Source organism: Notolabrus celidotus, chromosome 11 (assembly GCF_009762535.1).
Source record: "Notolabrus celidotus isolate fNotCel1 chromosome 11, fNotCel1.pri, whole genome shotgun sequence".
NCBI lineage: Eukaryota > Metazoa > Chordata > Actinopteri > Labriformes > Labridae > Notolabrus > Notolabrus celidotus.
In genome coordinates this window covers 15,269,971-15,295,645 of record NC_048282.1, presented here as the reverse complement: position 1 = coordinate 15,295,645, position 25,675 = coordinate 15,269,971, and the positions used below count along the sequence as shown (strand labels likewise).

Below are 25,675 nucleotides of genomic sequence, written 5' to 3'. Positions count from 1 at the left end.
GAAACTTTAGGATCACTTTTTACATACGACAGACCCCCTCTCCTGTCTACATGTAGCATCTAATGAGAAACACTAAATTGATATAAACATTGTCTTTTAAAACCACTAATCAAAATAGCAATGTGACTTGACTTCCCATGCTCAGTGCAGCTGGATTACTTGTTTTTTTTAAATTGAAACACCAATCTCTCTTTTTTTTTTTTACAGCATTGGTTTGAGACATATCTCATATGACCTGCTTGCTCCGCTGCTTTTCACTGGGATAGATATGACATCTCAGTGACGTTCCCAGATAAATCACTGTTTGTAACAGAAGAAATGTTTTCTGTTGCGGCTTTTCATTCCACAAAAAGACGGATGCCCTTCGGTGCTACCCTCCACCACAGGGGTGAACAATGTGTCTTGTAGTTGTCAAGAGAAATGACAGCGAGATAATTGGTGGGGCACTCCCGTTTCGTTTAAACTGAAACAAATAGGCTTCCAAAGAGAACCGTGCTTTTAAAAAGTAAAGCTTTGTTTTGTGCCGCTTATCACGCCGGGTTCACAATGAAGTAATGAAGAAGAGTATTAGCGGTTGAGCATTAAAAACAAATGTTCATTCATTTCACTTCATGAATATTCATGGCGCTAATTCAAATAACCTTAGGCGACTGTTACAACTAATGAATATTTAAAGCAGCTTGGTCACACAGATTTGAACATTGCATTACAGCTGACTTTCTGGGATCATCATGAACAAGGGTAAACAATTAGGAAAAGCAAAAACAGCTTTCAGTGGTGATCAAAATACATCTGGAAAACAATATCTCATGTTGTCACATTAGTTACAGGCCATTTACGCTCCAGAGGAGAACGGGATGACATGCCAGAGGATGACAAGGTGAAGGGTTAGCAGAAATTGTAACTAGTAGTTCATTTAAATATTAATAATTGAGCAGAACATTGCTGAAGGACTTTGAAAAATAAGCAAAATATTTTCTGGTGTATGCTAGTAGGTGTCAGATGTGGGTGCTTAAGGATGTTTTGGATGATTGGTTAATAAATGGGCAAAACAAGATACAACTTTTAGAAACTGATGAATAATATATCACTGTTTTCTGACTATTTGTAGACCAGCATATAAATGTAGAACTTGGAGGAAGGGTTCAAAACTTTGTTGAAGAAAAAGGAAAAGTGTGTCTTGCAGCCTTTTTTAAACTGTCTTTAAATGAGTCCTTTGTTTTCATGCTTTTATTCTGAAAGGGTTAAAGAACAGGAAAGTACCTAACAGAGCAGAATCCAGGTTTACATATCACATTTACACCTACTGTGCACCCTTCTATAGAATGAGTCTGACACCCTCAAAAACTGCAAGCGGGAGAATCCCCGTCCTGCCCGCTCCAAACGGGGCCCCGTCTGCTTCCTCTGAGGGATCAGCGCGGTGGCTTGTCCTCCTCGCCACCACCGCAACGCTAATTAGGCCCACCACAAAGCCAGCCTGTGGGGATAATGTCCCATTATTAGAGTCATTTGTTTCAATTAACCGCTCTGTGATTCTACAATAGCATGGCGCAGCCCAGTGCAAAGAAGCCATTACTCTCGCCCAAGGAACCACTGGGGTTTGGGACGAGAGTGTTTGTAGGAGAGGTTACAGATACTTGCTTCCTGCCAGCGGTGGTGCTGCCAGGCTCCATGTGCCGCACAGTCACTGCTGAGCTGATGAGGGTAGAGGAAGAGCAAAGAGACCTCATTCATATCTTTTCAAGAGCTTTTAAAGACGGTTATTTGCTGTGTTGTTTCTGAAAATTGTAAATGTTGTTCTTGTGTGCTTCAATGGGAGCTGCCCAAAGATTAGTACCAGGGATTGTTGACTTGAGCATGGACCACAGAGAACTAGAGGCTGCCCTTGCTCCCTTTTACATGCTCAGAGCATTGTGGTTGACTGAATTACTGTTCTGCTAATGTATACTTTCACTGCACCAGCCATTTTTAGACTGCAATCAGGTTACTTTCTGAGCTTTTTTTGGTGCACAGGGCCCTTTTCTCTCTCCTCATCTCAAGCTCTACTCTCATAACTCAAAAAAATGTTGTCTTGAATTTGGAGAGTTTAACTCGTGTTTTTTCTCTTCAGTTGACAGAAAGAGAAGATATGGGACTTGTGAAATAAAAATCTGTCCAGTGTCGGCAACCAGCTACCCTTAATAAAGCTGTTTGTACCGTTCGTGCCCTTGCAAACAGCCTTCTGTTGGACACAGCTGGGGGCTGAATGAACCTACTGCTTTCAGCTTGCATAAGAGATGAGTTTAAGAGATTATGATGAAATTTGTTGTCTGGTATAAGAACTATGACAAAAAAGATGTGTTCAGTTTCAATGTCAGCTCACTCTTCCCTGATCATTTATATTTTGTTCTAGCAGCCACAAGCTTCACTGTAAACTGCTTCAATGTCTTTGAGCACTTAAAAGCAGATGTACAAAGACGCTTATCAACTTCAAATCCTTCCAAATACAATATTTCAGAGCACTTTTAGGTCCTTTCAACACTAGATAATGGAAACTTCGATTGTTACCGAGAGGTTGCTGCCCTGTGATGCCTCTGTTGCCAGGCTCTCTCATTGGCTTTCTCCCCCCGCTGCGCAGATGTTTACAAAGAGACATCACCAGCTCACATTAAAGGGTTCAAGTTGTCCCCTCGGGCAGTTGCTATGGAAATAACCCGGCTATGGTCGCTCATTCATGTTTGATTAATTGTTTTTTCCTTTCCGTGCTGTTGCCTCTACAAAGACCTCATCATGGGAACATTTCATCTTGAAAACAAACAATAGGAGAGGATGAATACATCCAAATCTGTTTTTATTTCCTCTTCCTGCTTTGTGGACATTGTGTGGATGTTCTGTGGTGATAAAAGTCTTAGAAAATGTATCAGTGTTGTATTAATCGTGATAACGTCTTGCCTGTGAAGCCGTGCAATCATTAAGACTATTTTTATTTCTTTTCCCAGACTTACCTGGTCTGAAGATAAGCATTTTCCCTTTTTTTCTTCCCTCCTCCTAAATTGCAGTGTGTAGTGCTGAGCTACAGCAACCCACTGGGGCCAATTAGGATGCCAGCAGAGCCAGGAAGTGCATAGCAGATGCTTTTGCCACTATTTATTAAAATCCAATCTGCGGGGGCCCCTCCAACAGCTCGTTAAACTACCGTTAATCTAATTAGCTCTCACTTGCCACTGTTTTCACCACATTACCAAATACAAGGGCCTCGACATTGCAATTTAGACTGATTAAGTAGGTCCAGCGCTGTTAGGAAAAGCTTGTATGGGAGGAGCTGCTGAGAGCTGTCAGTCATATTTCACAGTCAGATAAATCATGCAGCTTAGGCTTTGGGTTTGAGCTTGAATTAGAATAACTGCAATGGGAGTATTGGTTGAAATCTAATCCACATTGCCTGCTCAGTTTTGCAAGCCTGCATGTTTGAAACTCTGATGAAATACCTCACCTCTTTAAGACCTTGTATATTTGTAATGGCACACTATCAGAACTGGATACAAATTCCATAATAGGCTCTTTATGGATCAGGTCTGTATGAGTCTCTCTGATGTTTTTTCATGTCTCTTAGATCCCAGCCTGATTCTGCACTTCCGGTTCATTATTGTTTGGGCCGGGCTGTATTTTTTTATTTGATGAGTAGGGCTCTCTGGACAAGTGTCTGCTTCTACTCAGAGATCTGTGCAGCCGCTTTGACATGCAGTCCTGCTCATTGCTTACAGATGGCCAGTCTGACATGGGAGCTGTAATAGCTTCCAGATGACGAGGGCACTGTATATATTTTAAGACATATCATAATCCATCAAGACTTCATTTTGAACTGTGGGAGTACTTAAACAAAAAAACGGTTCTGTAGAATTTATAGCAACCTGTAGTTTGACTATCACACATTATGGGATATTTAAACAGGATGTAAGAAACTATTTTAACAAGCATCTTTTGTTTTGGCTTCCATCAGCTTTAGTTTATAGGCGGTAAAAATGTTCAGATCTCAAACAGCTTTGTTTACATTCTCCGCCTTCCTGCCAACTTTTTTTAAGGCCACAATCTCTACAGTGTTTCATAAAGGGGCACTTTGAAATGCAAGGTGAAACCAATATCTAAATGCATGAAACACAAACCAAATTGTAAGCCCGCATGATCCCCCATCCTAATTATGGAAACTTAACAAAGACTTGCTTTCTCTTTCTCAAAAACCAACTCCAGCACTTACTCTCTGCTCCAGCTCCGAAATCATCTGATCATACTTTTTTAAAAACAGAATGTCGCCTGAAAAACTTTGCAAAGTATTCATCATTTATCATACGCTTCTTTACCGCCTGCCTCTTACAAGATGCTGCGAACAACTGGAACTGGATGGATTATTCTATTGACAAACTATCAGACTTTGTAGCCAGTCATGAAAGACATGTTCCAATATTTTTGTTGCACTACACACAACCTTCAGGAACCCACTTTTATCCTTGAGGCTTTGAGTTACAGCTGGTGGTGAAAAATTCATAAAAATTATATACGGCATCTTGAAATTACATTATTCTCACTGCTGCTTCTCTAAGCATGGCCATTTATCTATTTATAAACCCACAAAGGCTTAGGGTGTGTAACAGCTGCACTAAGCTGAGCTGCTCTTCAGTATGCTGGTGGAGAGGACCGTGCTTTTACTGCAGAAGAGATCTACTCCACTCTACCATGTGAACAGTTTTTACTAATAAAATGGTGTGGTTTATGAAGTTACTTTCTTAATATATATAAAATATAATTAAACATATATTAGAATACTGTAACTTGAAACAACCAGAGGTTACCTGCCATGGTTCCTTTCAGGCTTGATCTTGTATAACTATGGTCTTTCTTTACAACCTATTCTCCTTTTTTTAAATTGCAGTGGATAACATGACACCATATATATTGAAGTGGTTGTAGGTAGTGACATAACCATCAACTGTAATTACTAAACTATCAATCACCACGGCGAGAAAGAGTTTTGTCCAGCCAGTTATTTTGTTTTCTGTTCTACAACTTCACACTTTTTATTTTCAATCACTATTCTGATCAATGTCATTAAGCTGGTGGCTCCAGCTCAAAACTTCCAAAAGCACTTAATCTAAGCCAGATGCCAAGCACCAAATAGAAAGGATGCAAAGTTAGCAACTAGCTCAACAGCTATTAGCAAGCTGAAGCATGCTTAAATTATAGCCAGTTTAAAAAATGAGTACTGAAACATGTAAATGTAAAAATTAAAAGAATAAGGGTCTTGCTGCATAAGCTTGATTTGTTGATCTAATGGTGAGTTATTGGTGGCTAGCAAAAAACTGTGGGGTAATGATTTTTTCTGTGTTACTTTTTCAGGAAATCCAACCGCTAACCAAAGCTAAAAATATAAAAATAAAAAACAACACTCTGGCATGATTTAGCATGACAAGAACTAACTGTTATGACCAGAAGCACGTTTTAGAAATAACAATTTGACATGTACTATACTCTACTATAATTTTCTAGGTTGACTCATGTTTCATCTGTTACAATGTAGGTCGAGCTTTATAATCCATACTGCAGCCAGTCACCAGGGGGAGCTCTAAAAGTTGAGACCTCATTGGGGATAGCTGTTGTTCTGTACATTGTTTTATGCCTATAGCTGGGAGCAGGAATCAAACTAGCAGCCTCTGTGACCTGGACTGTAGCTGCTGTGGTTGGGCACTTTAAACGCTGAGCTAAATTGTCACCCTGGGGAAAAACTGTATATAGTGATTTGTGTGACTGACAGACATGAATTTGCTGATCAGTACCAGGACAATCTCTGGACTTAGTCTCAATGGATCAGTATTTGTTGTATTACCATTTACTGTGTTCTTTAATGGGCCTTTCAAAATAAACTTGCAGCGGAGAAAATAATGCTTATGCAGTCTCTTTACTGAGAAGTTTCCGTTATTTAAGTGCATCTGCTGTCTTGATCAAGTATTTCTCACCAGTCTTTGATTGTTTCTCAATTGCCATTTCAGAGAGTTGTTCCTGCATCACGGTCAGCTGCTTAGCAGCACTTGAACCTTGTCCTATTCTTCAGGCCTGTTCACATTCAGACATTTCCCTACACAAGTGTGGCATGTAAAACGAGATAATCACGTGTTCTCTGTGCTGCTTGCAAAGTGTTTATCACACTGAAATCCAATGCTGCATATATTTCCCCATTTTACAGTTGTTTGGCTTGAAATCCATTGAAGTGTAATACACTTTTGCAGTGGCTGGCATTCAGATGTGATGGAGTGCTGTGCTCAGTATCTGCATCATGCTTTGGTGTAATGAGCCTCACTGTAAAGAGAAAGCATATCAGTGCATCACCTCTGAGTAGTTCCTGTTTGTTTTTATGGCCTTTTGAAATCGATACGCCATGCAGCACTTTCCACTTTGCTGCTCAGTGATGTTGATGATGATGATGGTGATGATGATGATGATGATGATGATGATGATGATGCATATATTCAGGAGGATGCAATTGGACAAACACTTTTATACTCTTCTGTATTACCTGGTTTTATTGTCTAATTTTCATGTCCCTTAAACTCTGACGGCCTCTGCGTGTTTGCTCGTCCTTTTTCAACAACTCTCTTCTCTCTACTTTACTCCGCCCCCCTTTATCTGCTCACTCTGCATGAATTCCCTCTCTCTTCTTTGCATCTCGCACTCTTCACTCTTCTCTCACTCTTTCTCTCTGTGTCTCTCTCTGCTGTTTTGATGGTGACGCAGTTATCAGGCTGTCAATTCTAATCTTCTCTTGCCAGCGCAGTGCTGTCCATTCAGAATTACAGCTACCCCCTCCTCCTACCCTCAGTCTCTCTCTCCCTAAATCCAACACCAGAACCATCTCTCTCTCTCTCTCTCTCTCTCTCTCTCTCTCTCTCTCTCTCTCTCTCTCTCTCTCTCTCTCTCTCTCTCTCTCTCTCCCTCCCTCTACCCCCCCCCCCCCCCTCTCTCTATCATTCTCTTGCTCTCAAACAACAGAAATGCTGATGATGTGACACTAGAGTTCACCCAATTGCAAGTAATGTAGAAGCTGTGTTCAAAATATATTTACACTCTGCTGTTCTTTACATTACATAGGTTCTTACCTAGCTACATCCATGTGCTGTTTTTCTCATATTCTTTCATAAGTGCTTATCTGCTCCTAAAATTGGCTATATGAGTTCTCTTCTGCAGGGAGAAGAATTATCCACAAGCCATTATTGTTTGATTCAGATCATGTAAGGCATTTGTTGCTTAAAATTAAGTCAAACTGGGATGCAGAATGATACAAATTCACATAATATCAGCATTCTGGGCAAAGATCAAGTTGACTCGTACGTTATAGACCCAAATAGCTGATCAGTGCACTTCAGATGGAAGAACACAAATTAATCAGGTCAGAGAATGTTGTAAAGGGGATTGGTGCTGAAAAACAATTTCAAATAGAGTGTACACTTCCACTGACATTTGTGTTTGGGTTAGAGTTTAGATTAGCTAAATTACGTGGAAGCATTGACCCATCTGCAGCTGTTGATAATCTAGCTTCTGCTCCTGTTCTCAGGCCAGTTTCTCAACAAAGGGGCCGAGCTGACCTGGTTTCCCTATGGGTAAAACACTTACTATTGACAAGTATCTCACACTAACCCCCTTCAAAAACCACACTATCCCTTTAAGCGTTAACTTCTCTGTTCAAAGCTGTCATGTGCTGAAAGCTTGCATCAAACGTTTGCTCAAATTCAAAGCATCATTCACCAATACAAATCAAAAGGTAGGGGAAGTTTTTGTAGAGCTGCAGAGTCAAAAAGACACTTTACATGCTCGCCATTTTACATCAAGACTCACAATTCCAGATATCCATAGTACAAGAACACCAGATATGAATCTCCACACTGACAGTGTCAGAAAATAGACCAGAATGCAATGCAGCCACGAAATGTTGCGTTATGAATAAGGGATGTGACCCTCTCTTTTTCTACACTGACAACAACAGCTGTCATAATCATTACGGTGCTCTGCACCTGCATGAAAAAAGCATGGAGTATAAGCTTCATATTATATAGTGGATGCATGGTGGGTATTTGTTTATCCACTCTAAATCATTTGTGAAGGCAGCATAAACCACTGTTGTGAAAATGTTTGGGATGGGGGAAATAGGAAGAAAGAAAATGAATGAATGTTGCAACATTTGCATAACAATATGTGCATAGAAGTTCTGAAATGAAACGTGATATTTCATATCTGATTTCTGAATATTTTGTCAATCCACAAAACCACTTAAAACATTTTTTGTTCTAGAAACAGAAACAATGAAGGTTAGAGAAGGTCTAAGTGACAACCTTTTGAGTCATTATGCTTTCTCACTGTAGGTATATAATATTTTCAGTCAAGACTCAAAGCGTTTTATTTAATAGATGTTTGGGTTATGAATGTGAGTGCAAGAACTTTTTTCTTTTCACTCTGTTTTTCTGTCAGCACCAGCCAAAAAGAGAGAAATCTTCTATTAAAGTCAACCTTGATCTAAGCTAAATATTCTTATGAAAATTAAAGGTTAAATAGATTAGAAATATGGTGTAATCATCCAAAATATATTACCAGAAACGTTTTCAATTGGCCTGTTGGAAGTAATTTGTCACTTTCTCAGTCATGACTCAGGCGTCGATCAGCGGGATGTCCAACCATCCTCTGCTACCAAAATGTGAGGAAAATTCTCCTCGTTGAATTTAATCTTCTGAAGAAGTGAAAAACTGGGTGTGATGAATCAAGTTTCTTTGATACACGCAGCATGGAGAGAGGACCCAAGTTTTGTCCGTCAACTCATAGATGTCAGATACTTTTATACTGTAGCTCAACACTACTCAGCTCAACACACCCCATGTCCGCACCTAAACAGCTTCACCCACAAAGAGATTGTCCCCCAAAAAATAGATGCACAGCCTTCCATAACTCTTCATTTTGGTTTTGATTTATTTTCTACAGGTATTCTTGAACATGCCGGAATGTATGGATGCATACTCTTAATTGACTTTAGGATTTAAAATCGTCAGCCTTCCTATTTGGCACCAGAATTACCATTCAGTTATTTTTTTTTATTATTTGATGAGGAAATGTCAGCCATATATGTGTCTAAGCTAAATGTAGCCACCTGCCACCATCCAGGGCTGTAGTTCTAGTGTCATAATGCTGTAATGCTCCAATGGCTGTATTTAAACAAGCAAAGATGACAGATAGCGTCTCGTAGCACCGCGATATTTGGCAATTAATTGATATAGAAAATAGGGACAAAGTTTGCTGTCAACTGTGTCTGGTTAAAATGATTTATAACCACTTAACCAGAGCGCAGCATAAGAAACACAGGAATGTGGACGATGAATTGAATCTCCTGAAGTGAAAAACTGGCATGTAAGCTGGTGGTGCTAGCTCTGCTACCCTAAGCCACACTTAACAAACCAATTAGACATTGTTAACCAGAATTTCTTATTTAGTGTATAGCCGTGTTAAAGTACTTATGTTCAATTTGAATTGTTTTCTGAGTGTTTTCTCACCTTTAGACTAATCTGTTGTTCGGAATTCAAATTCCGATTTAAACAACGAGGGAATCAGAGGCCATGTGACATTGCCACTAATAGAAAGAAACACTAAGACAGTAGCTAATGTTGATTTGAGGAGTTGAGGAAGAATACAGGTATTGAAATCCAGGATATATTTTTTTACCTTCCTTGTATCCATCCGAGGATGGATATGTTTGATAATGCAGTTTATTTAATTGTTATTTTGCATAAAGCATAGTGCTTTTTCTTCTCTTTCTAAAGGTATTCTGAGCAATCTTTATTCACTGTTCATCTGTATTCTTTCATTGATATTATAGCTTTATCTCTGCCTGCTGTAAGTTCCCAAACATGAATCTCATAAAGAGAGGAAATAAATAAAGAAATGAAAGAATATGCCCCTTCTTCTCCTGGTTGATTGCATATAGCTGCGAGCTGCTGAGTGTCATCACTCTCTCGGCTGTATGAATACATGTGAATTTTCCTGAAGATTATTTAGCCCTCTCTTTTTTTCCTATTTTGTCATTCCATTAGCTCTACCTTCAGTTTATTCTATTTTCACTTCAAAGGCTCGGGTGGAACAGATGTCGTTTCAAATGCCTGTCTTCTGCCTCATTGCCTAAAAGTGAGGGATGATTATTTTTTAATGAAACCAGGCGCACTCACACACACACAAAAAATGAATATTACCTGTAAGCTGTGAAATAGACAAGCAATACTTTCACATCAGCCTGAATGAGAACAACCATTCATTTCCTCACAACACAAAAGCCATTTTGAAGTTTTTCTTCAGCTGCCAAATGTGCTCCTGGACCTTGAATTTTGATTAGTTAATTTCATGCTGTGTGGAATACAGTGTGTTGTTGGGCTGTGAATGCTTTTCTGAAACAATGCAATTTTCAAAGGCAGTCATTTCCTGTTTTCCAATTGACGGTTAAAGGGGAAAGCATGGCTGTTGCTTAATCCCATGATAAGTATGCATTAGATGGGTTTGAGCGTCTTTAAATGTCCTCAAGTTGCTGTTTGATATCCGCGCAGGGACAAATCTTTTTCATGGTTTGTTCTGCCTCCCCTGCTGAGTTCTAACTCTGAAACGCAGGATCAGTGGATCATGAAAGGGAACATTCAAAGCTGTTTAAAATTTCAAAAATGCAACCTGATGAAATAGGAAGTTGGCGTTTGAGATGGGCTCCTTTTGACAAAATAAAGGAGTTCACTTGACTTCACTAACAACATTTGAGTAACTCTCCGTAACCCTCCAACCGTAAATAGTGCACATAAGCATCCTTCATTGCACATAATACCAATGTATATCATTATATATTCAGTATGTCATTATATCTTCTATTATATGGATGGAAATTGGATTGTTTTTCATGCCTTTATAGCAGCCAAGAAATCAGGTTTACTGATGTTCCACCGATACTAATGGCAACATCAAGCCGTCACTTCTTCCTCCCTTAGCTGCACCTCTTCTCTCTTTCTCTTCTTATCTTCCCCTCTCTCTCTCTCTCTCTCTTTCCACTCTCTTCCTCTGCCTCTCCCTCCCGTGCTTGATGTGTTCTCTCCTCAGCAAAGAAGGCAATTTCCATATAGAATCACAACCAGGATCAGGTGACCTGGATTTGACTCCCCGTCAAAGCCCTGCACGGAAAATGAAAATGTATTCATGTGTATTGCATTGAGTACATCACACAGATGTGAGCCTCTTTTTTTTGCCTCCTAAAAATTCACTGAGATTGCAGTGTGTTATTGTTGACAGACCAGCTGGGTACATGCTATGAAAAATATAGATTTAATCCCTTTTTATGGTTGCCTCAGAGAGTGGGAATTGAATTCTTTGCAATCTACATAAAAGAGACAAAATAAAGACTGAAAGAGAAGCAGAAAATATCCATGAATCCAGGGATTCAACATAGTGAAATCATGTGAATCTGCAACCAATGAGGATTCAATTAGCCCAGATCTCTCTCCCCTGATCCTGTGTTTGCTCAGTCTATCCAACCTGCCCCTACTCCCCGTGACACTCCAGAGGCTAACCTGTCTCACTGACGTCCTGTTAGTCTTCATTCAACCATGTCCACAAATTGATCTGTTTTTGTCTTCTCAGAACAAGCTGCGGCTGCTCTTCGTAGAACTCTTCAGCGTTCATTGAATGTTCTATTTCTTTTTTTTCCAAGCATCATGTGCACAGTTATTAGTTAGTTTTAATGTGTTTTTTAGTACATTTAACCTTTGCAAAATGTACCTTATCCAGTGAGAGCATCATGCATGTAACCACAACTAAAAGACTCCTAAAGCAAAAGAGTTATCATTTGATCTATGACCAGCATTCCCCCTTTTCCTCTCCTCTTTCCCTCCCTCCCCATCCCTCTTTCGTCCTGTAGATAAGCAATGATAAGCGGGCCTCTGCAGAAATGATGAAGCCCAAACCCAAACCCCAAAAGAAGAAGAAGAAGAAGGACCCTAATGAGCCACAGAAACCTGTGTCGGCATATGCCCTCTTCTTCAGAGACACCCAGGCAGCCATCAAGGGTCAAAACCCCAATGCCACCTTTGGAGATGTGTCCAAGATTGTTGCCTCAATGTGGGACAGCCTAGGAGAGGAACAAAAGCAGGTATGTAACATGAGTGTTTTCTTTGTCTTGAAATATAGAGTGCATCAGAAAAGGATACACAGATATATTGGCATAAACACACTACATTAACAGTCACATGCACACATTCCGGCCTCTACCTGACTTTGTGTGCTGTGTAATTACCAGAACATTTCTGTGAGATACCGCTCACCTTAATGAGCTACTTTCTCTCCTTCCGTAGATAATCCATCCGTTTATCCCCACTCCCCTGACTCTCATAAAAATGATTTTCTTTCTAAATTTAATTCTTGCAAAGGAAAGAAGGGAAGGGATGGAGGGAGTTTCGATGCAACAGCAGCTATTAAACAACCTGAGACTAACAAAGCTGGACATTTAACAGTCAACAAATTGTCAATGTGGGAAAAATATAGATGCTTCCGGCAAGAATTCAGGAGCAGAAGACTGCGATGTTATTCAGTGGGTAAAAACATTCAACCATGTGCTATAGTGCTCCCCTGAAAAGGAAACAATCAGTTATGACTGCAAACACACAAACCCTTATAAGTGTTCTTCCTTAGTTTTTCTTAGCTGCGCAGGATGCAACGATGCTAAAAAAGATTTTCCAAAAATATAGTGGAATAGGTAAAACATCACATTCTTTGCCAAAAACTTAAACTCCCACAAAGCTCCGGGCACAGGTATGGTCCACACTTCCTGTGTCCCTCCAGCCTCCGTAGCCGATGCCTCTACACCATGCATCTTCATTGGCCCTCTGACAAGCAGGGATGTGTGAAGTTCTCATTTCCTCTCTCTTTATTTATATCTCTCGCCTGCTATTTTGATCCTGCCTAGAATACAGAATTAGTGATCCACCCCCTCCACCCTCACTATCGTCTTGTCCTTGGATTTAGCTGAAGGGCATCTTAGCTATCCAGGAGGAGAAGTCTGTTGTTTTTGTTGCGGTTTAACGTCATCTCAGTGGTAATAGGTAGGAAATGCTAATGATGACAGACTCATAGGAGGTTGTAATGTTGTGCCTCATGGGTAATGAACTCCAAGAGAACCTACAGTTGTTAGCTTATTTCCCTATTAGCAATTCTCTTGGGATGAGGAAGGTTTACTTTTAATAAAGGGTATTGTATAGATGCTCTAGAATTTGATATGCATCTAAGATCACTGCGTCCCAACTTTTGCTTTGTAGAACTGGGTTTCAATCAAGATTTGTATTGGTTCCCACATGTCTCCAAGCTAGCATTATAAAATGCATGCTCATATTAAATCATGCCTTTGCCAATCATACTCTTAAATATTCAGGAAAATGTTAACACTTGAGAGGTTTGGCTTTGTTGCTTGATGATGATAACGTTGTAGGGGAAAAAAATATCTTGAGTGATGCTTTCATTGAGAATTAATCCAATTTCTTTGCTCTTGAAAAAATGTTTTAATGAAATATCCACAAGTAAAGTATAACTACAGTACATAAATACTATCATCAATACTGATGAACAAACCTCATTCTGCATCTTATAATACATGATAGGAATAATTTTGCCCAAAGCTCTTATATCTAATAACCCTAATGTCATTCCTTCTGCTGTGTCCTGCATGCAAAAACACATGCAAAAAAAACCACTATATGCACCCATATTCTCTATGCAAACACTCTGATTTTATTTAGTACTGTGACAACAGAGGTTATAATGTGGAAGGCAGTTCAAAAACAAAACTCATACACAGGCAGAGATCACATCCTAATGTGCCAAACGACAACAACCATTGTGGTGTATCACTAATGTCAGTATGCTGATAGGAGTGTTATTGTGGCGCTAAAAGGAGAGAGAGAGAGAAGTTCCAGTTCATTTCTCTAGGTGGATTGGAATGGAAATGATGTGTTGCTACAACAGAGGGAGACACATTGAGATGAGGGAGTTTTAGTGCTGTGATGAGGAAATAGAAGTGTTCTGTACCATTGGTTCTGATGGAAAGGGAAACATTACGGAAGCATGCTTGTGAGTGTGTGTGCGTGTGTGTGCATGTGTGTGCGTTTGTGTGCGTTTGTGTGTGTGTGTGTGCATAATGTATTTAAGGAAGTGTACGATAAAAAGGCCTGTGTGTATGCGGGTATGTTTGTTTTGAGAGCATGACATGTGTGTCTGCACATTTATGAGCATGTCAAGCTCTCCTCTCACCCGAAGCCTCTTGTTTTGATTTTTTTGTCTTCACAGGCCTACAAGAGGAAAACCGAGGCGGCCAAGAAAGAGTACCTGAAAGCCTTGGCCGCGTACCGAGCCAGTCTGGTTTCCAAGGTAACGCTTATGACACACAGGCCCTGGCTAAGACTGATGATGGATTGGATGGAAAATCCCTGCTAATGGGCTGGGAGGGGCTTGTTCGGGATGAGGTTGAGGTGGAGATGGTGGTGGTGGAGGAGGTGGGTGGATGGGGGCATATAATGCAAAAAAAAGAGAGAAAGAGAGTGGGGAGGCCATATTTGGAACAATACCTGATTTCCATAGGGTGCAGATGTTGGGGGGTTGGGGATTGTAGTTGGTATGGTGATAAAGGTGGGGGAGGGGTCATTCAGAGGGAGCGCACAAGCATATGGCCATAACATCTATTAGTGATGGAGGATGGAAAATGATTGCTCCCTCCTGTGCTGTGCCTCACATCAGGTTTAAGTCTACTTTAAATGCATCTTTAGAGAAAACACACTTATATATACACAAACAGACACCTGAGTCATATGTTAGATCATCGATTTCCTCCATTTGCAACAGGAAGTACATCCAAATCAGTGCAAGCAATCATAGGCTTCACTGCTGCTTCCACCTCTGACACTTTCCCGCTTATTCAGATCTATGACTTTCGTTTTTGCGCTGTGAATGATGGCATCTTGTATGTACTAGCATAGCAGCTCGGGGAATAAAGAAAGGCAAAGAGGAGGAGCTGGGGATTGCATTGTTTAGTGCCGTCTTGTATTAACAACATAGAATGTAGTGTGGGGAAGATTCCTTTTGTCATTCCATTTGTTCTGCAGGCAAACAGCCTCATTTCTCTGCCTGTGCCCCTGCATATATGTGTGTGTGTGAGTGAGTGTGAGTGCATGTGTGTGTGTGTGTTCCCTCTCTTTTTCCCATCTATCTGTCAAGGTGTCTATTGATCATTACCTCGGCCCCAGCTCTATTCATACAAATGGGCTCCATTACCTTCTAATCAACACTGATGGCTGGAGATGAGCTATCTGACAGCTCATCATAGGGGCCTGAGAGGGTGGGGCAGGGTGTAGGGTGAAAGGCGTGTTTTGTGGGTGCTGAACCTGTAATGAGTGATACTCTTCAAAACCAAAAAAGGTCAAGTTTGGGTGATTTCATTAGAATTTGGTGTTGGAACTTAAGGCAATGCATCCCTTTCTAACCTTGACCCTGTTAAGCCATCTGCCAGCACGTGAAGTGTCATAACTAGTTAAAGCAGTCAGACCAAGGGTTGATCGAACATTTATTATACAAAGTTTCATTATTCGAGCATAATGTAGCCATCGAGCGGCTGAAAGAAAATCCTTAAACCGTGGAAGTCCAATCTGTTACCAACGGAATTGGACACAAGTCAAGAGATGTTAGCTTAGCTTAGCTTAAAGGTGAGAGGAAACATTGAGATAGCCTCTGTCAATCTAATTATCTGAGAGAAAAATATGAATAGCTAGCTGTAAAGACAGTAAGTCATAGCAATCAGCCTTAGCTACATAGCTGCCTTACCTGCTCCATAATAAGCCCCAGGTCAAAAGTAGCCTAATTTCTCCTATAGATAGGTCGGGCCTAATGATTTTTGTTAAGTGGAATTGATGCTGCTATTAAAAAAGGAGAGATGATGTGTTGTGATCAGTGTTAAATTAATGATGATCGATGTGTTATTGTGATGTGTTGAAGGTTTTAGGGTCCAGAAAAGATGTTATTAATTGAAAGTTAATTAACAGTTATTGTAAATTGTATTCTTCCACAGACTTATAATGACCCTGAACCAAAAAGTGCCCAGCAGAACAGCCAGCCCTCCCACATGCTGCCCCCGAAGCAGCCCCTGTACAGTGTGCCCCCTCAGCCCTCCTCACCCTACCTGGGCCCACCGGGCTCCTTCCCCCTGTCGGACCTCCAGGGCTACGGCGGTCCACCACGCCACGCCCTGGCCCAGACCCTCAGCCAATCCCAGATGCTGCCGCCCAGCATGAGTGCCTCTCCCCCGGCTCCCTTCCAGATCAGCCCCCCTCTGCACCCACACGCCCAGCTCTCCCTGCACCAGAGCTCCCTGCTCAACCAGCCAATCCGCATGCAGCAGTCGCAGCCAATCATCTCACACCAAATGGGGCTCCAGGCACCTCTGCACTCCCCTCCTCTCGGCCAACAGGTACGTCTGGCAGCCATTAAAAATGATGAAACACATAATTGTTAAAGCTCCTCATATAGTCACCTCATAAAATGTGTGCAGAATGTCCACATATTATAGCCTAATCATTTTAAATAATTGATACTTGCTGATATATATTGTTGCTGTTTTATAAAACTTCTGGCCGTGATTCAAAGTTAGTTTTATGCGAGGCTTCAACTGGTCACTCCTATCCTCCAGTTAGGAAAACCCACAATGCATGTACTGCATATAATGCATGAAGTAATATGTGCTGTAACGTACAACATACATCTATCAGGCTTTTAGCATAATAATGAAGAACGAAGCACATTCTACAATACAACTTTCATAACCAACCAATCAATTTGTATTTATATAATGAAGGATCATCAAATGTTATCTAAGGCCATAGAACAGATCTCAATTGTGCCCTTTGTTTTATTATTTACACTTCAAAAACTACAATCTTACTGAGTTTGTTCGTCATATTGTTTTTACACTTAAAATTAGCCAAACTAGCTCATATTAAGTGACGATTCGCCAAAAATTCCTTGAAATAAGCATTACATTTTGCTCTCTTACATTATCATGACAAAGGTCTGAATGCTGGCCATCTAAAGTTACAACAGAAACTTTGTAAAATATTTTTCTTCTTACATTGGATGTCATTTTAACTCATTACAATCATTTAAGTCTTTTTTTTCCAGTAATATTTTCTTGAAATTAGATTTGAATCTGGACTTGTTAGGTCAGTGCAGCTCATATTAAGTGTAATAACATATTTTAACTAGAAATACCATGTCAACAAATATTCTATAAATTGTTTTTCCACCGATAAGGAAGGACTTGGTAATAGTAATAGCAAAAAAAATAAAACTGCTTTTAACAGGCAGGAACCCTGAGCAGAACCAGACATTTTGGGGGACAACATCTGCCAATACTGGATAGGCTGAGAAAGTGAGAGAGATAGACATGCAGAAAGAGAGAGAGGTGGATGGAGACAAAAATAGAAATACCAATAACAAAAGACGATACACACTTAGGCTGCAATGTCAAAGTTAAACCTTTTTTACACTTTTATTAGCAACAAGCTATTTTCCCCTTTCCTCACTGAATCTACAATGCCTCAGTTACAGTAAGGGTTGTCATGTCAGTTTGATTATGAGACCTTTTACACAATGAGAGCAAAATTTTGGAAGATTTCCAGTTTTCTTTTAAGTCCAACAGAAAGATATAGAGACCACTTGCAGCATTTGTTCTGCAATTTGTCTGAACGCTGGCCATCTAAAGTCACAACAGGTTCATCTCTTATTTTCTACCTTTTTTTGTATCCACAGGGATTTTCCCACATCCAGGCTGATTACCAGAACAGTGTCGGGGGCTCACAGTCTCCAGGGGCCCCTAACCCAGTGCACGGCCAGAACCCTGACTGGGATAGCGAGTACTGCAACAGGGACTGTGGACCCAACCACTGCGGGTGAGCTTATCACATGAGTCTCCATATTTGTGTTGTGGAAGTGGTGAATGCTGTGTGAAGGACATTGAAGAAATCACATCAAGTCAGCCTCGCAAAAACGGACCAAAATAAAAATGTCTCTGCCTCTGTAAATCCGATCGGGGACGTTTGATTGTTCGGAATAGTAAGTAGCTGTCTGACAGTTACTCATTTTCCAAATGAGTTGCTCTGAACCACTTCACTTTCACACTCAGAGACTCCGACAGTATTAATCATAAACTGTGATTTCCCTACTAAAGCAGAGCATCTCCTTGAAATTGAAATGAGTAACGCAGCAGTAGAACAATGCTATTAGCGAGCTTGGAAAAACTGTGACATCCAATTAAGTTTCCCTGTGTTTCGCTCAGCACACATTGCCTTATTAAATCAAGCTATTCAAGCAGGAACAAGAGGAATGTTGTTTCGTCTCACACCTGAATCTTGGTGTTGCTATTCCAAGAGGCGGAAGTATCTCCTGTATTTAGAGCTGATTCATCTGGATGTCAAATGGGATCATGCCTGGGTCAAATCACATTTGATGCTCTTTGAAGTAGATTGAGTCTTTACTTTAAACCTTCTCCCTCAGTGTCAGATCATTGTAGTTTGGAGTTTTGGAGGGTACTGAATTATTTCCAGCCTGTCAGTAAAGATAACTGTAGAACAGACTTTGTATTTGACATTTCAAGTAGCAAGTGATCTGCAAGTTCTGACTCTTGTATTTTTCTTTTTCACTGATTGTTGTCTGTTGTTTTTTTAAGCTTTTATGTTTTTTTGGAGCTTTTTTTGTAGTCAGATCTTCCTTGAAAGGCATTTTAATCGCTAGGATTTCCTGGTGAAATAAACAGAGATAAGTGTCAGAACATCATCATATTAGCATGTGTCAAAAACACACTAATACAATTTCTTCTTCTTCTCCCTCAGCAGTGGCATGGGAGCTCGGGACAAGCCTCTCTACCTCACTTGAAGTTGAAAGACCTCCAAATGTCAGACTCCAGGGAGCTTTCCAACATAACAACAACGTCATCAATGTATCTGCTTCTACACCATTTTGTCTTTTTTTCTATTTCTTGTGACGGATTTTGAAAATCCCAAAGACTGCTACAGTAAATTCACCTATTTGCCAAGCACTTAGATCGGCCAGAAGCCTGAGGCACTTCTCTTGCTTTTTTTTTCTTTCCAGTGAACTTTCCATTTTTTTTGCGGGGGCAGTGAGCTTTAAGCTCATGCCAGCATACTGGAAATGAAGACCAAAAAAAAAAATGTCTTCTCATTTTGTTTTGAATTTTTTAAAGATGCTTTCTCTGCTCTTCACTCCATTACTGTGTTTGCCATGGACTGCCCTCATTGGGGAGAAGAAATGCTCTAAGCATACTCATCGCGTAAGGGGCCGGGGTAAAAAAGCTAATGCAGGAAACTAGAATAAAGTCACCTCAGCAGGGATGGATGTAAATCAGGACAGACTGAAACACCCCGACTGAGAGAAAGCAAAGCAAAATTTCTAATTAAGATAGTCACAAACACATAAGACATTTGTAAATCATCCTTGCCCCTGATAAAGGACTCGCTCAGTTCTTTTCTTCCTCACAGAGTGATTGTATATATCACCAAAATGGATCCTTCTTATGTGTGTATTTAGCTGCAGTCCCTTGCTCTATTTCTTTTTTCAAGAATTCTTTTGTTTGGTTTTGTGATTTCTGTGCAGGCGGATTCAGTGAGGGAATACACACACTAAAAGTTGTGTTGAAACTGTGTTCACTCGTCTTTTTTTTCTCTTCAAGCAAGAGAGAAACGCAAAGACTGAAAATATTTCCTCCTTACATGGCGGAGCTCTGATAGAGAGTCACTCTCTTCACACGGCCTCAGGACGTTGACGAACTGTAGAGGTCAAAGATCGATACCTCTCCTTTTAGCTCCTCCTCCTCTTGGTCAATAAGGACTTCCCTCACCTGTAACCCTGCCCACTTCCCCCCATAGTCCCCACACCACTTGTACAGGTGAATAAAAAAAGTTGCTAAATGTGAAATGTTACTAAAGAAAAAAACATAACAGTGGGTTTTAAAGTTTTTGACTAGTTTTATTAGGTGTTTTAGAATTGTGTTGAACTCATCTTTATCATTTTTTGTGAAGAAAAAATTATTCTGAAGCTTTTTTTGTTTTTGTTTTTATTTTCACTGTAGCAGGATTTGCGTTTGGGAGGAGCAGTCATGGGGATAGAAATTTTGATTTTGTGTATAAACCTGCCAAATGTACTTCTTTAATTTGTAAAGCTAGTGATGAGAGAACCATTTGTTTTGTTGAATATCATTTGTTTTACAACATGGTCATTCTATTTAATTTGGTTGCAGGTTTCACATCTATTTATGAATGATATGAAGTAACATTTTGGCTTTTTTTTTCATCAGGGTGCATTATTATTATTATTATTATTATTATTATTATTATTATTATTATTATTATTATTATTAATCAAACTCCATGATTATTATTAGAAAAATAAATATTTTTTCAGAAATGATTGTTGGTGCATCACCCGTGTACCAGCATTAGATTCATTTTGTGTCACGATTACTTATTTTGTTTTCTTTTGTCTGTAATAAAATGTTTAAAGTGGATAAACGGATGTGCATGACTATTTATTGGGGTTGTTTTCTTCTTGTTGTTTGCATCATACAGTCACAACACCCTCATTAGTTTTATAACGTGTTGCACATTAAGGGCTTCATTAATGACGATGTGAATATCTTCATATTAACATAAATACATTTATCACTGATGTCAAAGAAGTATAAATCTAGATCACATGGCTCTGAAGGTGAGGAGTTTAAGCATTCCAGTGCACTTTCACGTTATCAACGTTCACCTTTCCACCGTTTTTTCTTGCATTTCTGTTTTTTAAAATCCAGACATGATCAATAGGTTATATCAGGCAACATTTTTCTGCCCGCTGGTTGTGTTTTTGGTACAGGCGTGATGATGAAACTCAGAGTTGAAGCAGCAGAACGCAGTCTTACCAAGAACTACCTGAGAAGCAAAATAGGACTGCCTTTTACTTATGAATTTCACAGTTGGATTAAAGGCAGAATAGAAATGGAATCTATCAACCCTCCCCTCCTCTCTCTCTCTCTCTCTCTCTCTCTCTCTCTCTCTCTCTCTCGTCTCTCTCTCTCTCTCTCTCTCTCTTCATGGTGATGATGCAGTGCCCCCTAGAGATGAATCATAAAACTTGCCTTGTTGGGTTTTAGTTCCCCTGCCTTCAGTGAGTGTTTCAGCCCACTGTTGGTGTTATATAGTACTGATATCTTTTAATAACAATATAAAAAGTTAAAGGTTCTTGCCTGGTCCTCAGTCTCATTATCACCACATGGGAGGCATTTAGTCAATTATACAATTGTATAAAAGTTGAATAGATTACACTTGAATATCCTTGCAATACCAAAAAATAATAACAGTGTGAAGGATTCACACATCTTATAGCTTCAAAGACAGATGTTTTATACTGCTATGGGTGATAGCAGCAGGATGATGGCAGTGAAGCAATGAAGCATTGAAGTGTGCATCCACTGAGTTGCCATCTCCGAATGGTGATCCTCTACCTCCACCTGCTGGTGACGTCTAGTGCTGGTGGTAAAGCTAAGATATCCGATGCCAAAATATATTATATTATATAAATATTGAAAAAAATCAAAATAAAATAAAACATGGAAATAAATATATATATATATAAATATAAAATTACAAATACAATTAAATAACATAAACAATTTGAAAATATCATAATATTTCAAAATATTATTTTTGTTTTGAACTTTTCAAGATAAGTTGTTCCTTTTCTTTGAAATGCAAAACAATCTGTGAACAAAAAGTAAATCAAATATATCCTGACATGTATGATCAAGTAATATCTCATTAAGAGGCTGCTTATCACAGCTGTAATTTGTTTGAGCCTGAACTTATCCTACAACTTCAGTAAATACATTTCGGTGATGTCAAACATAGATACATTGCTAGATTTGGATATAGATATGCATAGATAGACATATGCATATACATATATATTGTTGCTAATGGTGGTGTGTTATTTTATTTGAAATTGAGTCAATCTAACCTCAGCTTGTGCTGTAGTTTTTCCTACTAATGAAATAAATACATAGCCAAGACACAGAAAAAATGTTTTTCTAAAATCTAAAAAATAAACGTTAAAACTGTCATTGAATTCTGAGGATGGTTATTGTTCAGTAAAACCTCAGTATATTTGTAAGTTATCTGACTAACTATGGCTCTGCATTTATTATTTGGATCTGTTTGATGAGTATTTCATACATAAATGAAATAGGAATAGACTCAACAAGAGCTGGTCTTCTATATTGAATGTTCTGATTTATTATTCTACAAACTAAATGAACTCCTTCGGTCCCTGTGTGATTCCCTCTCTGTTTTCAGAAGGTATCAAAACACTCTCTCTTTACGTCACTCGTGCAATATTGGTTCCTTGCCTCTCCAATCTCCCATCACTAATATCGTCTCCAGCAGCTCTGATACTGGTTTCATCAGTAGCCTTCAGACCCTCTCATTTCCTCCTCAGACGGATATGAGCTCTCTTGACTGCACTGGCATCAGCTGCATCATTGTGTGCCGGCCAACAAACAAGACAAGACAAACAAGAAGGGACAGGGCATTTGATACAGATCACTAACCAAACACTTGATGGCTCACATGATAACACCCTCGGACTACATTTTGAGAAAATCTCACTGGTGAAACATCCTCATTTAGATGGAGGCTATCTTGTGATTTTGGATTGTTTGTTCTGTTTGGAAATGTTATCTGCAGAGAGGCTGTGCAGCCTTTTGTTAACTGATTTAGGTATATAAGGATGTCACGTTACCAGGGGCGGAGCTAGACTCAGCGCAAAGGGGTCGAAGAATCCTCAAGGAGCCCTTCTGATAGTCACATTCACAACTGTAAAACAGCTGATATATTTTCTCCCCTACTAACCAATAAAAAACACAAATTCTCACTTATTGATCCAAGACAGCCCATAAAAGACAGCAGGTTGCTTTTCGAGTTCAAATGTTTAAGCTGTACCGAGGACAGCACACTCTACTGCATTAATTAATGAATGGTTCAGCAGAGACGCCGGTGGACAGAAACAGGTGGGTGCATTGTCCCGTACTGTCTTTCTCAGGAATAACATAAACATGGAATAGACACAGCGGTTTAAACACAATTTCAGAGGCGGTCTACTTAACCTCAGGAGATGTCACATGGTTGCCGAGATCAGCATTTTCTTTTCTGTATCACGGTGCTCAGGATTGTGAACAGACTGGCCATTTCTCGATTCTCGAAATGGAGAAAAGAAGAAGAAATATCGAGGATGTAAAGAACCTCCTAACCCTAACCCTAACCTAACCCTAACCCTAACCCTAACCCTAACCCTAACCCTAACACTAATCATAATCCTAACCCTAACCCTAACCCCAACCCTAATCATAACCATAACCATAACCATAACCCCTAACACTAATCCCAACCCTAAACCTAACCCTAATCATACCCCTAACCCAAACCCTAATCATAACCCTTAACCCTAACCCTAACCCCTAACCCTAACCCTAACCTTAAACCCTAACCCTAACCCTAATCATAACCCCTAACCCTAACCCCTAACTGGAACCCCTAACCCTAATCCCAGCCCTAACCCTACTCATAAACCTAATCCTAACCCTAACCCTACCCCAACCCTAATCATAACCATAACCATAACCCCTAACCCTAATCCCAACCCTAACCCTAATCATACCCCTAACCCAAACCCTAATCATAACCCTTAACCCTAACCCTAACCCCTAACCCTAACCCTAAACCCTAACCCTAACCCTAATCCCAACCCTAACCCTAATCCCAGCCCTAACCCTAATCATACCCCTACTCCTAACCCTAACCATAACCCCGAACCTTAACCCTAACCCTAAACCCTAACCCTAACCACAACCCTAACCTTAACCCTAACCCCAGCCCTTATCATAACCCCTAACCCTAACCCTAAACCCTAACCCTAACCCCAATCCTAACCCTAACCCTAACACTAAACCCTATCCGTAACCCTAACCCTAATCATAAACCTAACCCTAACCCCTAACCCTAACCCTAATCATAAACCTAACCCTAACCCTAACCCCTAACCCTAACCCCAACCCTAATTATGACCCTAACAATAACCCTGACCCCTAACCCCAACAATAAAACTAATCAAAACCCCTGACCCTAACCCTAAACCCTAATCATACACCTAGCCCTAACCCCAACCCTAATCATAACCCTAACCATAACCATAACCCTAACCCCTTACCCTAAACCCTGACCCTAACCCCTAACCCTGACCCTAACCCTAATCATAAACCTAACCCTAACCCCTAACCCTAACCCTAATCATAAACCTAACCCTAACCCTGACCCCTAACCCTAACCCCAACCCTAATCATAACCCTAAACATAACCCTGACCCCTTACCCTAACCCTAAACCCTAATCATAACCCTAACCGTAACCATAACCCTAACCCCTTACCCTAAACCCTGACCTAACCCCTAACCCTAATAATAACTCCTAACCCTAATCCCAACCTAACCCTAACACTAGCCCTAATCATAACCCCTAACCCTAACCCCAACCCTAAACCCTAACCCTAACCCCAACCCTAAACCCTAACCATATCCCAACCCTAACCCTAACCCCAACCCTAACCCTAATGATAACCCCTAACCCTAACCCCTGACCCTAATCCTAACCCCTAACCCTAAACCCTAACCCTAACCCTAACCCCAGCCCTAACCCTAACCCTAACCCTAAACCTAATCATAAACCCTAACCCCTAACCCTAAACCTAATCATAAACCCTAACCCTAATCATAACCCCTAACCCTAACTCCTAAACCCTAACCCCAACCCTAACCCCTAAACCCAACCCTAACCCTAGTCATAACCCTAACCCTAACCGTAACCCTAACCCTAACCCTAACCCTAAACCCTAAACCCTAACCCCAACCCTAACCCTAATCATAACCCCTAACCCTAACCCCTATCCCTAACCCAACCCCAGCCCTAACCCTAACCCTAACCCTAAACGCTAACCCTAACCACTAACCCTGAACCCTAACCCTAACCCCAGCCCTAACCCTAACCCTATTCATTAACCTAACCCTAAGCCCAACCCTGATGATAATCTTAATCATAAACCTCAACCCTAATCCTAACCCTAACCTCAACCCTAACCCTATCCCTAACCCCAACCCTAACCCTAATCATAACCCCTAACCCTAACCCCAACCCCAGCCCAACCCTAACCCCAACCCTAACCCTAATCATAACCACTAACCCTAACCCTAACCATAACCCTAACCCCTTACCCTAAACCCTAACCCTAACCCCTAACCCTGACCCTAACCCCTAACCCTAACCCTTACCCTAAACCCAACCCTAACCCTAATCATAACCCTAACCCTAACCATAACCGTAACCCTAACCCTAACCCTAATCCTAACTCTAAACCCAAACCCTAACCCTAACCCCCTAACCCTTATCTCCGGAACCGGAAGTCCCACAGATTCGGGACCAAGCTCTACCCCACCATTTTCAGCCATGGGC

General features: G+C 40.4%; 1 protein-coding gene across 6 annotated transcripts in view; it reads left to right on the top strand.

The window, feature by feature from the left end:
- LOC117822098 (TOX high mobility group box family member 2-like) overlaps positions 1-20,644 on the top strand; it is a 124,531-nt gene extending 103,887 nt beyond the window's left edge. For 5 of the 6 annotated variants that reach the window (XM_034696737.1, XM_034696738.1, XM_034696736.1 and 2 more), the window contains 5 exons: positions 11,951-12,181; positions 14,368-14,448; positions 16,139-16,537; positions 17,875-18,014; positions 18,954-20,644. In XM_034696737.1, the coding sequence (XP_034552628.1) occupies positions 11,951-12,181; positions 14,368-14,448; positions 16,139-16,537; positions 17,875-18,014; positions 18,954-18,996 (894 nt within the window). In that variant the 3' untranslated portion in view covers positions 18,997-20,644. The remainder of the gene's footprint in view (positions 1-11,950; positions 12,182-14,367; positions 14,449-16,138; positions 16,538-17,874; positions 18,015-18,953) is intronic. The other variant, XM_034696734.1, reaches the window with a different exon arrangement.
- Positions 20,645-25,675: the final 5,031 nt, after the last annotated feature.